This window comes from Microdochium trichocladiopsis, assembly GCF_020744255.1.
Source record: "Microdochium trichocladiopsis strain MPI-CAGE-CH-0230 chromosome Unknown B0I36scaffold_11, whole genome shotgun sequence".
In the NCBI taxonomy this organism is placed as follows: Eukaryota; Fungi; Ascomycota; class Sordariomycetes; order Xylariales; family Microdochiaceae; genus Microdochium; species Microdochium trichocladiopsis.
Genome location: NW_025763554.1, coordinates 1,077,493 through 1,091,422, shown reverse-complemented (window position 1 = coordinate 1,091,422; position 13,930 = coordinate 1,077,493). Strand labels below are relative to the sequence as shown.

The window sequence follows — 13,930 nt, the reverse complement described above, 5'->3', positions numbered from 1 at the left end:
ACCAACCACCACCATGGGGATATGTACACTACGCATCTAGGTGGTAGCCAGGCACGGCACGGCACAGCGTTGGGGCTAGGAAGCCCCGCGATCTTGTCGTCCTTTGCCCGACATCGCCTGCCTGCCTGCCTCCGTCCAGCAATGACCTCAAGGTTTGTCCTCGAGTCGAGCTAGTGGCCGCCGCTCACGCACCCACCATCCGCCGCCGCCACTCTGAGAGACCGCTTCTCCTTGCCTAGTCGAGCGCTGTCACCCGCGCCAGCACTCCTCCTCTGGAATGTGCAAGTCGGCGACGTATTAGCTGCGGCCCAGTCCACCTCTTTGAGATTCCTCTTATTCGGCGTGCTCGTCGCGGGGTTTCTGGCCAAAAAAAGAATTATTTGCCCAAAAGAAAGCCGTCTGCTAGCAGTCCTTACCCACAGCGCGCGCATCCCTGATGGGCCTGCTGCCGACGGATCGCCCACATGGAACACGACGTGTCAAGCCGCGCCGGCAGTCGGCTGTCTCGTCACACGGATCCCAACGCAAAGCCCGCCCCCGCGGCGCCCGGTGTCGGCCCCGATGCAGACGCTTCTCCTCCTGGCCGAGCCGCCGTTGCATCCGGCTCGCCGCTCCGTAGTGCTCAGGACCCGGCCGATCAAATGCAGGCGGACTCGACCGACGATGATAATGACGACGACGACGGCTCTGACGTGGATTCGGCGCTGGGCGAAGATGACTTTCGTGATGATGAGTATGTTGTTGCTGTGGCCCTCCCAATGTGGGCGTGCGTCAAGGATCCGGTCAGGGCAGGCTGACCCGTCATGTAGCAGCATGTCGACAGTCTCCCTCTCGGAAAGCATTCTGCAGTATCGCCTGATCAATGGCCGGAGGTATCACAGTGCGAGTCACGGCTCGTCGTATTGGGGCCCCAACGACGAGCGATCCAGCGATGCCGAGGACATCAGGTATATACCAAGACCCCGAACCCGAGTCCCATTCTTCGGGATTTCGCAGCTGACCCGGCCATGAAAACAGCCACCAGGTGTTTTTATGCCTGCTAGAGAACAAACTCTTCCTGGCGCCACTGCAGAAAGAAAAGATCAGAGTCAGTGCTCGTGTCCACAGTGTCTGGGAGTGTCGGTTTTGGCACACAAATGTCGTGCCGTTCTATATATGAAAAACGAAACCTCGCTGACGGCCGGTTTGTTCTTCACATGCAGAAAGTGCTAGACATCGGCACAGGTACAGGTGAGGGCACCTTTAGCAACAGAACCAGGCAACTACGGATTCCAAGCTAATCGTACTCCTGCATAGGCATGTGGGCCAAGTGAGTCGAGGCTCTTTTTTTCTTCAGCCAGGTCTCTGGACCAGAGCAATCATGCTGACGCAGACAACAGCGACTTTGCCGACGACTTTCCCGGCGCAGAGGTCATAGGCACAGACATCTCTCCGATACAACCGGCCTGGACGGCGCCAAACTGCCGCTTCGAGATGGAAGACGCGGAACTGCAATGGACGTTTGCACGCAGCTCGTTCGACTTTATCCACATGCGCACAATGGGTGGCGCGATACAAGATTGGCCCAAGCTGTACCGGCAGGCGTACGATGCTCTTCGGCCGGGCGGGTGGATCGAGAGCTACGAGACCGAAGCCATGTTTTCCAGCGACGACTGCGAGATCGCCGAGGACTCTCCGCTGAGGATGTGGCCGCGTTACTTCGGGGAGGCCGGCAAGCTGATGGGCCGGACGTTTCAAGTTGTGAGCGAGAATGTCCAGGTCACCGGCATAGAAGCTGCTGGCTTTAAGAACATCGAGGTCGTGCAGATGAAGGTGAGTTCCCCAGACGGCCCGGATCAGGGGGCCTGGCGTGAAAGGTCTTGGCACACTCGAGACTGACACGTCCTTTCTGCCCACTTGCGTAGTCCCCAATTGGACCTTGGTCGTCAGAGCCGAGGCTGAAAAAGTCAGGTCTTTATGCTTATCTCGCGCTCGACCAAGACTTGGAAGGTAAGCCCTACCCCCGTTCAGTGCCCATACGCGGCAACGAGAGGACCCGTGGTCGTTCTCTGTCCAGAAGCCTCGTTCTGATCCCTTCTCTAACAAATCCACAGGCTATATATCCTATGTCTGGACCCGTGTTTTGAAGAAGCCCATCGAAGAGATGCACGTGTACCTTGCGAGGTTTCGAAAAGCCATACGCGCGCCGAACGCGCGAATATATCTGCCCCAGAAGATTGTCTACGCACAGAAGCCTCTCGATGCAGAATAGCTTGCGGACCGGGCGCAGGATCAAGAGCGACCAGTCATCTATCACACGACACTTCATGGCGGCCAGCGACCACAATTACAAGAGAGTGTCCAACTCGTGAACACTTTGGGCTACCAGTCGGTCCAATTCGCGGGCTCTGACGACAAAGCACAGGATATCTCATGTCTGAGTAATAAAAAAGAGGGGAAGGAACGACCTACGGAGGTTACAAATCATTTTCACATAGGTAATCATGGTCAATAGACAGACAGGTAATCGTAATACCCGTTCTCTTATCCGCTTATCACGACATGAGCCGTCGACGAGTACGTAGGTGACAAGCCAGCCAGTACAAAGCCTTTTGCACCAGAGAGACATCTCACCTGGCTGGCTGGTCAGTAGTAGGACTGACGGTTCGTGCCCCGGGTAAGAGAGCAAGGGAGCCACTCCCACTACTGCCTGGCCTTACTTTCATTCCACATCTCGAGGCCGGGTCTCCCAGGACATCTTGTGTGTGTGTTTCCTCTTGGAACACAACATTTCTTACTCATCACTGCCGGTCTCGCTGCCTTGGCACTCCTTAACCAAGATCTCCGCCACTGTGCCCAACACTGCTACCACCACCACCACCACCACCGCTTGGGTGGTGTCCTCCTCCTCCCCCTCCTCCACCTCCACCAATAGTGGACGTCGTCCGGGCAGGGTCCTGCGTGCTGGGCAGCCACGTCGCCGAGGACACGTGCTTGGACAGGGTATGCTTTGGATGCTGACCGTGCTGGATACTGTGGGAGGAGGAGGAGGAGGAGGAAGAAGACTCTTGCCCTGGTGACTTTGGTGTCATTCTTGTGGTAGGTACCGGCGTAGGCGGGGACTGGCCCGTCCTGGAAGTGTTGTCAATGTTCGTCCCGTTGGTGGTGGTGGTGGTGGTGGGGAGGAGCAGTGACGCACTATCGGACACGAGCGTCGTTGTTGTTGTTGTTGGAGCAGCTCCACCGCTACCACCGCCAAAGAAAGAAGTCGAGTTGATGTACAGCGGTTTCGACGTGGTAGTGGTGGTCGTGCTGACTGGGATGATTGTTGTCGCTGTGCCGTTCGTCGGCCGCGCTGTTGTGGTGCTCGAGTTCCATGTGCCCAGGCCGGTACTGCTGGTGCTGGTGGTAGTAAGAAATGGGGTTGGGATGGGGAAGTGCGTTGTGGTCAAGTTGTGCGAGATGCAGACGGACGTGGGCTCGAAGGATAGTGTTGTGCCGTTCGGACTTGTGGTGGCGGCGGCGGTGTCCGTGGTGGTTATGGGATCTCTTGTCCGGGTCTTGGTGGATGTGCCTACACTCGACGACCACGACGTCGGTGTCGGACACCACCAGTGCGAAGAGGTCAGGCACGGGTCTGGCAGGGTGTCGTGGGTGTGGCTGTGGCTATAGCTGAAGGTGTTGCTGATGCTGCCCGTCCTCGACGTCGTCTGGCACCATGTCGCCGAGAAGACGTCGCAGAGGTCGAGCGACGTCTCCCATGGCGGAGCGCCGTAGGACGACGGCGGGTGCGGATAGCCCGCAGTCGGGGTGGTCGGGAGGATCGTCGGCAGGGGGATCACAGAGGTCGGCTCCCAGGTGATGGTAGTCGGCTGCCACGGCGGCGGCGAGTTCCAGGTGTCTGTCACGTCGTCGTACCAGGATGTCGAGATGCTGCGCACATAGGTGACGACGGTCGTGGCGGTGTGGCACTTGCTGAAGCCCGGGTCGTCGTTGTCAAACTGGCACTCCTCGACCTCGTAAGTCTCGGTCGAGAAGAGCGGGACCGTGGTGAAGCCGTGCTGCAGAGGGACCCCGTCACCGTCCCCGATGGTGAAGTCTGGCCTCGTCGTGACGTGGTCTGGCTCCGCCTTGATGATTTTCGTGGTGGTGCGGACGACAGACACAAAGGTCGTGTCTATCACTTGCTCGGCCCACGGGCCCTGGTCTTTGGCAAATACATATTGTCTCCAAAGGCCAACGCCCACAAACAATGATCCGAGTCCGAGGCGCATTGTGTACAGACGTCAACAGCATTCAGTAATGACGCTTGGGTGGATTGTGTTCAAAGAACCATCTCCCCTCAATGCTAACCGCCGACTCTCCATCTTAGCTGTCTCCCTCTTATGGATGTCCAGCTTCATATCCGCCAGGAGTCCATGGAGCCCAGGGGTCATAAAATCGATCTGTCGCCTCTTACGAACGGGTGGCGTTGTTTCGGGCAGGACGGCAGCAGAGTGCCTCGTACTATGGGAGCACGGCAAAGTGCCATCGTGCGTGACAAAGCGCCGAGACATGTCACCATGTCACACTTAGTGCGCTGCCCGCGAACCGATGACACCTCTGAGCTCTGGCCTGGAGATCATACGTGAATCATCTCTCTTTTCTGACTGTGACCAACGCGGCTGACAAGCATAACCAAGGTCGAAGGCATGTAGACAGTAGACTAGAGCAATGGGGCAGTGATGGATGGGGCTAGCATATCTCTCCGCGTGTGTCCCGCGACTGGCGGGATCTGGGGTTGGTTGGCAGGCAAGTCTGGGGTATTACCTGATACGGAAGCCGCCGTTGTTGTTGAGCGACATTGGCCCGCCCGGGTGCCTGCATCGGACGGGGGAGCGAGCCAGGTCGGCATCGGCATTGCAAGGATGCTCGTACCTGCGTCCTGGTTGTGCTCTGTGCCTCGGGCGATGTTGACAAGACGCTGTAGACACTGATCGTTGCGCTCCATTCACCTCTCGACACCAGGAGGCTTGAACCGGTCCGCTTGATGAGCTTTCGTACGCAGCACACAGGCAGTAGTTACATAATAAGTAGCTGCCACGAGGTCGCTGGCTAGAGATCTCCAACCGCAGCATGGGAAGGGCTCCAGGTTGAAACAAAGGGGATGTGATTGGCGCATGCATAATGTGTACGTAGTTGCTGGAGGACAAAGGCCCAGCAGAGTGAACGTATGGACCCCACTAGCCTCGGCACAACCTCACAGAAGAGCCCCACTCTTAGCACTGGCAGTCATGACATCAGGGGTTAGACCCACTGTGTCTTTTCACATGTCAGCTCGCGCTTGCTCACAGCGAACTACACCAGAGAGAGCAGTCATGCACATCTAGGTTGGCCACCTGACCTCCTTGGAGCTGTACTGCTGTTGGCAACAAGGCCTCGCTTGCTGACCAAAAGACTTCCAACGGTCTCTTCACTTTGTCTCGTAGAGTGCCTCTCGCAACAGCCGGTATGAGATTGAAGCAGTTGCTACAGTCGTGTTCAAAGTGTGGTGACATGTCATGTCTGCATCATACCGCCTTCGGGTCGAGTCAGTTTGAGGCTACCTGCAACGCGGACAGATGGGCAGAATCAGCCAACCAACCAGTGCATGCAGAATTGTCGGTCGTCAGAGGGTCGAGGCGCACTCACTCGCTCCCCCCATGGGGAAGTCAAGCCCACGCTTCCTCGAGGCTGCTTGCGGCGGACATGTGACAGAGCCCGGCTCGCCAGGCCGCTCCACGATTGGCGCATCCACGCCCACTCAGCTCCACCTCGCTACGCTACTTTGCCGAGCAAGCAAGCCAGGCTCACCTGCCCGGCACCCGCGCCTTCCCCAGAGTCGAAACGGCCCTATCGTGCCTCGCCCAATTCAAAGCCCTCTCTTCTGGGCCCGTGCCGAGATCCCCTTCTCCTCCTTTCCTTGTGATCCTCAATCAAACCTGGCGCGTCCCTTTATAAACCCTCAACTCCTTCCCGTCCCCACAGCCCGCCCACTCCCCAGACTCTCCACTTCCCAAGCTTCATCGCCAGCGTTTCCGTTCCCTGCCGCTCGTGCCTTGCCACTCTAGCCGCTGTCACCATGGCCAAGACCTTCACAAAGAGCGACGTTGCGTCGCACAACAAGGGCGACGACCTCTACATCATCGTCGACGACGATGTCTACGACCTCACAAAGTTCCAGGACGAGCACCCTGGTGGCAAGAAGATCCTCACCCGCGTCGCCGGCAAGGACGCCTCAAAGCAGTTCTGGAAGTACCACAACCAGGGCATCCTCAACAAGTACAAGGCCTCGCTCCAGGTCGGCTCCCTCGACTCCAAGCCCAAGGATGCCGCACCCGCTGCTGCTGCTGCTGCAGAGGCCAAACCATCGCCCGTCTATGCCGCGCCTGAGCCGGCCAAGAAGATTGAGGTGTCGCATGACAAGTCCGAGGCCTTGAACCCATTTGGCGATCTCATTCCCTATGCCGACCCCAGCTGGTACCAGAGCGTAGGTGTTTTCCAAGTTTGAGCAAAATTGACATTCTACACGGCGATTGCTAACTGCTTCCACATCCAGTACCACTCGCCTTATTTCAACGAGACTCACGCTGCGCTGCGTGCCGAGGTCCGCGAGTGGGTCGAAACCGCCATCGAGCCCAACGTCACCGAGTGGGATGAGAAGAAGGAGGTGCCCAAGGAGATCTTCCTCGAGGCCGGTCGCCGTGGCTACCTTGCTGGCCTGCTTGGTGTCAAATACCCCGTCCAGTACACCAATGGCAACAATGTCAAGTCCGTGCACCCCGACAACTGGGATTTGTTCCACGAGATGATCATCACGGACGAGCTCTCACGTGTCGGCTCTGGTGGTTTCGTCTGGAACATGATTGGCGGCTTCGGCATCGGGTGCCCGCCTGCCATCAAGTTCGCCAAGAAGTCCGTCAAGGACCGCATCATGCCCGGTCTCCTGTCTGGCGAGAAGCGCATCTGCCTGGCCATCACCGAGCCTGATGCCGGCAGTGATGTCGCCAACCTCACCTGCGAGGCCAAGCTCAGCGAGGACGGAAAGCACTACATTGTGAATGGCGAGAAGAAGTGGTAAGTTCTGGTTGGCGAAACAAAGAAGTGGCTCTCTAAATCAAGTTCGGTCAACTAACACGGCGCAGGATCACCAACGGTATCTGGTGTGACTACTTCACCACAGCTGTCCGGACAGGCGGCGAAGGCATGGGCGGTGTTTCGCTGCTGCTGATTGAGCGCAGCTTCGGCGGTGTCAGCACCCGTCGCATGGACTGCCAGGGTGTGTGGTCCAGCGGAACCACCTACATCACTTTTGAGGATGTCAAGGTGCCTGTTGAGAACGTCATTGGCAAGGTCAACCAAGGATTCAAGGGTGAGTCCGGCTCATGTCGTCCCTTGGGACTTCCCTGCTCAGAATCAATATGAACCAACAGAGCTAACACGGTGTATTCCAGTCATCATGACCAACTTCAACCACGAGCGGATCGGCATCATCATCCAGAGTCTGCGCTTCTCGCGTGTCTGTTATGAGGAGTCGGTCAAGTATGCCAACAAGAGACAGACCTTTGGCCAAAAGCTTATCAACCACCCGGTCATCCGGATGAAGCTGGCCCACATGGCGCGCCAGATTGAGGCGTCGTACAACTGGCTCGAGAACCTCATCTACCAGTGTGAGAAGATGGGCGAGAAGGAGGCCATGCTCAGACTGGGCGGTGCCATTGCCGGCCTGAAGGCGCAGAGCACGCTGACGTTTGAATTCTGCGCGCGTGAGGCGTCACAGATCTTTGGTGGTCTCAGCTACTCTCGTGGCGGCCAGGGCGCCAAGGTCGAGCGGCTGTACCGCGATGTCCGCGCGTACGCCATCCCCGGTGGTTCTGAGGAGATCATGCTGGACCTGAGCATGCGGCAAGGCCTCAAGGTCGGACAGGCGACCGGGATGAAGCTGTAAGGATGGGAACTGTAATCCCTTTCAACCTTTGCAACAGGACAGGCGGGCCACTGATCGACGGTGGCTGGCTGACTCTTGCGAGGCATCTGAGACCTTATTCTGTTTGTTCCACCTTGTTTCGGGCATATTGGCGTTAGAGGCATTGGGCTTGGCTAGCTTAGCTATTGAACAATACATTGTATTGAAAACGATGTCCGAATTGTCGTCGCCGCCAGCCCCTGGGACAGGCTTGTGAGCAGTACATGTTCTGCTGGCTTCTTGTTGTATGCCTCGTACTAAGTGGCCAACTTGCTCATGTTGCACCCAGCCAGGCTCCTTCGCCTTGGCGCAACTGCTGCATTGGGGGCTGGAGTCCGTGTAAAGTTTGGGCCTTTCGTACTCCCGTAATATTATCCAACCAGTCAGAGTGCTAGCGGACCGAGCGGGGCTCTAACTACGCTACGTATTTGGCACCTGCAAAGTGCGGCCACTTGTGTAAGCCTTCCGAGACAAGGGGGGATCCTTGCCATGTGCATGCAGGTGTGGACAAAACATCGTCTCACGACAGCTGACGCCAAGCAACTGCAGCATAAGTACGTATTCCGTCGATGCCACAGCACGGTCTGGAGACGAGCCCACTGCTTGGGATGTTTATGTAGGGCCGGCATGCTGTGCTAGTGGAAGCTAAGCTGGCACTCTGGTCGTTGGTGCCACTTTCTTGGCAATGCTGCTTCCCTGCAGTCAAATGTCTTACATTCCCGAAACCGCACCCTCTTTCCTTGCCTCCTTCCGTGCTGGAATCCGGAATCCTTTGCGGCTTACGAGCAAATAATCGCTGCAAGCGTTGGGCAGTCCGATGGTTCGTGGTCGCAAACAACTGGTTCCTGCTCGATGCCAGGCCGCCGAGACACCGTGGCAGTAAACGAGCTTTCTGACGTTTGCAGGAACTGGCCATGGTCGACGGGCCGTCCTGGTGAGTAGAGTTTCCCGCCACCGCCCTGGACTCGACCACGCCCAGGGATTCTCCTAAGCTTTCACCCGAGTCAGGCAGTGGGACAAGATCGACTGTGCAAGTCGATCATCTTGGTTGACGTCGCGGCCGAGTTCCAGACTCGAGCATGGTCACACACCCAGGCCTCCACCATACAAAGACATGCTCGGGTAGACTGATTGGCCTCGTGTAGCTGCAACCGTCCAACACGTAAACACCAGTCCAAGATGGCCGCGGCCTGGTTCAGTGCATACGCGTACCTTTGGCCAGGTGTCAAGCAAGCCCACCCACCTCTTGACTTGGAGAAAGGAAGGATCATCTCGACGAATCTCGATAGACGTCGAGACAGAGCCGCCTGGATTCCTCGTCAGTCAGTCAATCAAGGTTTAGGCTGTACGCCATCATGCTTGGGCTGACCAGGCCAGGCCATGTGCTTCCGCCGCAGGGCAAGCGCATGTCACCGTTCCGCCTTCGCAGCTGCCAAGACGGCCAGGGAACACGACCCGATCTGGACATCATGTGGAGGTGACGCCCGCTTCCGTTCCCTTGTCTAGTCAGCTTCAACGTAGCATCTGGTGTTAGTGCAGGATCCCTTGCTGGATCCCTTGCTGCCTCTGATTCCTCTGCCCAGAGGGATAACTCCCCAATACTTTGGGCGGCCCGCCCAGTCCGCACACACGCACATGTCTGGCCTAGGGAGGCTCCTCTCGAGACCTCTGTCTGCATTCCCAATAAGCTCCGGCCAGATCCCTATGGGTTTTCCCGAGCATCTCCTGCCTGCTACCAGAACCGACGTTCCTCGCCTACGTGGTTTCCTGTCGGTCCATGCCTTCTCAAATCGACAACCGCGTAACGTGCTTGACTGTGCTTTCCTTTCCGTCAACAATCCAACTCTCTCGGTAACTCCTCCCAGGTAGTGCACACCTGGCAAGACTCGCCCTGTCTCGAGTGGACTATCAACTCGACACATCATCTGTTCGCTTCGTCTGTACATAACCTCTCGCCTGCTCGGTTTTCAACGAGTTGGAAATGCTGTCCCCCATCAGGCTTGGGGGGCCGCGGAAGCCGTCCCTTCGAGGCACTGTCGTCATAATCTGGGCCGTTTTCGCGACAGCATTCATATATCTAGCCCACACAAGACATCGGGTCGAGTCACCCGATCATTCTCGCCTACCCTTCGATTCAAATGGACATGTTGCAGATGGGCAGGTCCCCGAGGATACCGCCGATCCGCCAGGCTACGGATCTTCAGCGGGATCAGGAGCAGTGCAGGCCTGGAAAGATCAGCACCCAACAACTCATGAAGACCCTCATGAAGACCCTCACGACGACCTTCATGACAACCCGGTTGTTCAAGAGGGGCCTCTGATACCAAGAAAGATCTGGCAAAACATGTTCTCGCACATCATCAACCCGGAAGAGCTCAAGGAAACGCCTTCATGGTTAGCCCTGAACCCCGACTACTCCTACAAGCTTGTAGGCTTGTCTGGGGCAGATGAAGTGCTCAGCCGATACTACAGCGATCGCTCAGAGATCGCGTCTACCTTCCACAAACTCCGCAACACCGGCATCAAGTCTGATCTCCTTCGCTACATGCTTCTCTTCAACGAGGGAGGCGTATACACTGATATCGACACCATCGCGCTCAAGCCGATCGACAAATGGGTGCCCCAAGACCACCGCGACCGCATTCGTATGCTCATTGGCATCGAGTTTGACCAGGGCGAGGGGACCGGGTGGGTGGATATCCCGCACGAGCTTCAGTTCTGTCAGTGGACAATCGCTGCAGCCCCCGGCCACCGTCTTTTAGCAAAGATGTTGGACCACGGGATCCGGCGCTTAGGAGAAGTCGTCAGGGAGAACAACTCGACCTTGGAAGATCTCAAGCCGTCGAGTTTGGACGTGCTGACAAGCACGGGCCCGGCGGCATGGACTGATGTCGTCTTTGCTGAATTGCGGCAGATCGAGCCGGAGCTCAAAACACTGCGCGACCTGTCCGGGATGACGGGCCCGCGGGTCTTTGGCGACATCATGATTCTGCCCATTGACGGCTTTGGTGTTGGGCAGCCGCACTCCAAGAGCACCAATGACGGCACGATTCCCGAGGCTGCTCTTGCCAAGCATCTCTTCAGAGGCAGTTGGCGCCACGCGACTACGCCCAAAATCAAAGAGGAGGATAAAGGAGCTGATAAGAAGGCCGAGAACGGCAATGACAAAAAGAGTGAGGATGCCAGTATTGGCCACGAAACAGCGCAGGCGACACCCAGTCAGGAAGCCAACAACAACAACAACAACCAAAACACGACGGAGACAACCCAGCGTAAAGACGATACCACCCAGCGGCGGAGAAGTGGAGAAGGCATGAGATAAAGCCGTTTTGTCGACGTAGACGGTATAAGCTCGTGACCATAACTTGGTGGATTCGAAACACTACCTCCACGTCGTCGCTACCGATCCACCATGAAGTGCCTAGGGTGCTTGCTTAATTTCCCCTGTCGATTGGAATTTATTGGAGTCCCTGATCAAAACGTCTGGTTGGAGGATGCTGATATTGTATATAATCAAGTATATGGTGTGCCATTGTTCGGCTGGCTACAAGATATGGCATACAAAGCCCGATGTAATGTCTTTTGTGGCGTGATTTCTGCCATCTCGTCTTCTGTTGTTGCTCGCTTGGCAAGATTACATGCTCGGCCCGCGCGCAGAACTTCGCGTCAATATTTGCAGGGGACTCGTTCCGGTGCGATCGACTTACAACCTTGACTCGGTGGCGAAGAGCCCTCATGGAAGTCCACGACGGGGTATCTGATCCAATGGCAACTCACAAAGGAGACATTCAACATGGAATCATGCTGTCCTCCATCTGCACTACAGATGGGGAAGTGTGAGCTGTGAGCAGGACCAGGTGGTCTGCGCCGCACCCGAGTATCCTGCAATGCCGTGCCATGACATGGTCCAGACATGTATGCTTTCTATGGCTTGTGTCTATGTATCTATATATCTATGTCTATAGATATTCATGCAGCACTCTTTCTCGCCCGCAGCCACCGCCCGGGGGCGCGGATCTGTGGAGAGGTTGCACCCTATATATACTGTCTATAAAGCAAATAAATGCCCAAAAAAATCTATAAAAAGTCATATATGCCCCCGAGGGTCCTGCAATCCCACCACCACACACGCGAGACACACCCACCTACTAAGCACCACCCGCGATCTCCACCTTGGACCCCTTGATCCCCTGGACCTCTTCGTCCGTCAGCTCGATGCCGAGCAGCTCGCGCAGGGCGGCGACGCGCTCGGCCTCGGACGTGCACGTGCGGATGACGGTCGTCTTGCCCCCCAGGTTCTCCTTGACCTCGTGGTTGACGAGCATGCGCTTGCCGTATATTCCCCCCGCGCCTTGTCCCTTATCGTCGTCCTCCCCTTCCTTCCTGAGGAACCGCACGACCAGCACGCTCGAGGCCAGGAAGCACCGCGGGTCCCTGCTCGTGTAGAGGTTCATGACCTCGAGGTCCTGCGGGAGGAACTCGGTCTCGGTGAACGAGAAGCACGCGTTCCAGCCCCCTTCGGTCGCGCTCGTTCCTGTGGTGAGGTTGCTGTTGTTCCGGTACTGGTAGATCCAGACCTTGTCCCCGCTCAGGCTGCCGGGGATGGTGCCCCGCTCGAGGCGGACCTGCTGCGTGCCCAGCCCGTTGTGCGTGATCTGGCCGGGGGAGAGCAGGAGCGGCCTCGTGGCCAGGTCGCCGCCAAAGGCGACGTCGACCATGTACTTTGAGCCGTCGGTGAACTTTACTATGTTTACCGTGTGCAGCCTTTTGTGCCTCGGCAGTGGGGCCTCTCGTCAGTTACTGGTTTTCCCTTTTTTCTCTCGTCCAAGGCAGTAGCCGTAGAGAAGCCATGATCATCAACGATTGTTGATGTAGAAAAAGAAACAAAAAACAAAACCAGAAAAACCGAAACATGAGGCTTTAGAAATTCAAGATTCGGAATTTAGAAAGAAAGAAGGAGAAAAAAAGAGAGAGAGAGAGAAAAGAACAGGCCAAAAAACCATACCATCCCGTGTAATCCCCCGTGGGCACGCCCTCGACCCTGGGGCGGGCCCGCGCGCCGACGATCCAGGCGTGGAACCCGAGCCCCCGCAGGACGTGGTTGAACAGGAGCGTGTTCTCGAGGCAGTAACCCCCGCGGCCGTTGCTCATGCACTTGGCGTAGAGGGCCTGGATGTCGAGCGAGATGGTCTTGTCGCGCGAGTAGTGCATGCCCAGGTTCTCGTAGGGGACGGCGCAGATGTGGTGCTCGAGCAGCTGCGTCAGGAAGGGCAGGTTGGGCTTCCGGCTCGTGGCCGCGGCCTTTTTGGGGTCCTCGGTGCTGGCAGGGAGGCCGATGTGCGTGAGGTATGCCTCGAGCTGGGCCGGCGAGAGGGCCGGCGCGGGCAGCTGTTCCGGTGAAGCCATTGCTGCGCTGTGGTGGTGGTGAGGTGGGAGTGGTAGTTGTGGTGGGCGGGGTTCTAAGAGCATCGCACGATGCGATGGAGACCGCCGTTTTCGTTTTTGCAATCTCAGTCGTGCCTGTCGAGGAAAACAGCAATGAGCAGGAGCAGGAGCAGGAAGAGCGAGAGAGAGAGAGAGATTGCAGAGTCGACGATGCGGGCAAATGTGTCACGACCTGTGCACAGAGGGCGCCGCCGTTCCGGACGAGCACGGGACGGCCATGGAGGGCCGCCAGTGGCCGCACACCTCCTGAGATCGACAACACTTGGCCATCTTCAGGCTCCCCCAGGTCTTGCCCCGTCCGAGCGTGGGCCCGGGTCCGGTGTTCCCAGCGGGTCGTCGGCTTACAGGCAGGGCGGCACGCCTGGCTGGTGGACAGCCACGACAAAGGGGAAGCTGTGAGCTGGAGAAGAAGTGGATATATATGGTTTGACTCCGTCTGTCGTGCGGCACAGGGTATCCCGGCCCCGTGATGTGTGTGTGTGTGTGTGTGTGTGTGTGTGTGTGTGGTTCGGACAGTCGATT

At 57.3% G+C, this 13,930-nt stretch overlaps 5 protein-coding genes across 5 annotated transcripts; 3 read left to right on the top strand and 2 right to left on the bottom strand.

Annotated features, from left to right (window-relative positions):
- The first annotated feature begins 23 nt into the window (after positions 1–23).
- On the top strand, positions 24–2,512 carry B0I36DRAFT_388542 (S-adenosyl-L-methionine-dependent methyltransferase). The gene is made up of 8 exons (XM_046161252.1): positions 24–733; positions 810–947; positions 1,018–1,087; positions 1,203–1,230; positions 1,297–1,309; positions 1,380–1,812; positions 1,905–1,989; positions 2,094–2,512. The coding sequence occupies exons 1-8, from the start codon at positions 465–467 to the stop codon at positions 2,249–2,251; spliced, it is 1,194 nt and encodes a 397-aa protein (XP_046006572.1). The 5' UTR covers positions 24–464; the 3' UTR covers positions 2,252–2,512.
- A 434-nt stretch (positions 2,513–2,946) lies between these two features.
- On the bottom strand, positions 2,947–4,718 carry B0I36DRAFT_335715 (uncharacterized protein). Its single transcript, XM_046155513.1, has 2 exons — positions 3,179–4,718; positions 2,947–3,111 (listed from the first exon to the last, which is right to left on the bottom strand). Exons 1-2 carry the CDS (start codon positions 4,251–4,253, stop codon positions 3,068–3,070), a joined length of 1,119 nt encoding a protein of 372 aa, XP_046006571.1. The 5' UTR covers positions 4,254–4,718; the 3' UTR covers positions 2,947–3,067.
- Positions 4,719–5,834: 1,116 nt separating this feature from the next.
- B0I36DRAFT_335712 (acyl-CoA dehydrogenase) lies at positions 5,835–8,136 on the top strand. The gene is made up of 4 exons (XM_046155512.1): positions 5,835–6,487; positions 6,557–7,074; positions 7,143–7,369; positions 7,452–8,136. The coding sequence occupies exons 1-4, from the start codon at positions 6,080–6,082 to the stop codon at positions 7,943–7,945; spliced, it is 1,647 nt and encodes a 548-aa protein (XP_046006570.1). The 5' UTR covers positions 5,835–6,079; the 3' UTR covers positions 7,946–8,136.
- Positions 8,137–10,307: 2,171 nt separating this feature from the next.
- On the top strand, positions 10,308–11,285 carry B0I36DRAFT_368331 (uncharacterized protein; the record flags this gene model as incomplete). The annotated part of the gene is made up of 1 exon (XM_046159604.1): positions 10,308–11,285. The coding sequence occupies one exon, from the start codon at positions 10,308–10,310 to the stop codon at positions 11,283–11,285; it is 978 nt and encodes a 325-aa protein (XP_046006569.1).
- An 826-nt stretch (positions 11,286–12,111) lies between these two features.
- On the bottom strand, positions 12,112–13,369 carry B0I36DRAFT_368330 (uncharacterized protein; the record flags this gene model as incomplete). Its single annotated transcript, XM_046159603.1, has 2 exons — positions 12,112–12,727; positions 12,969–13,369. The coding sequence occupies 2 exons, from the start codon at positions 13,367–13,369 to the stop codon at positions 12,112–12,114; spliced, it is 1,017 nt and encodes a 338-aa protein (XP_046006568.1).
- Between the last annotated feature and the right edge of the window lie 561 nt (positions 13,370–13,930).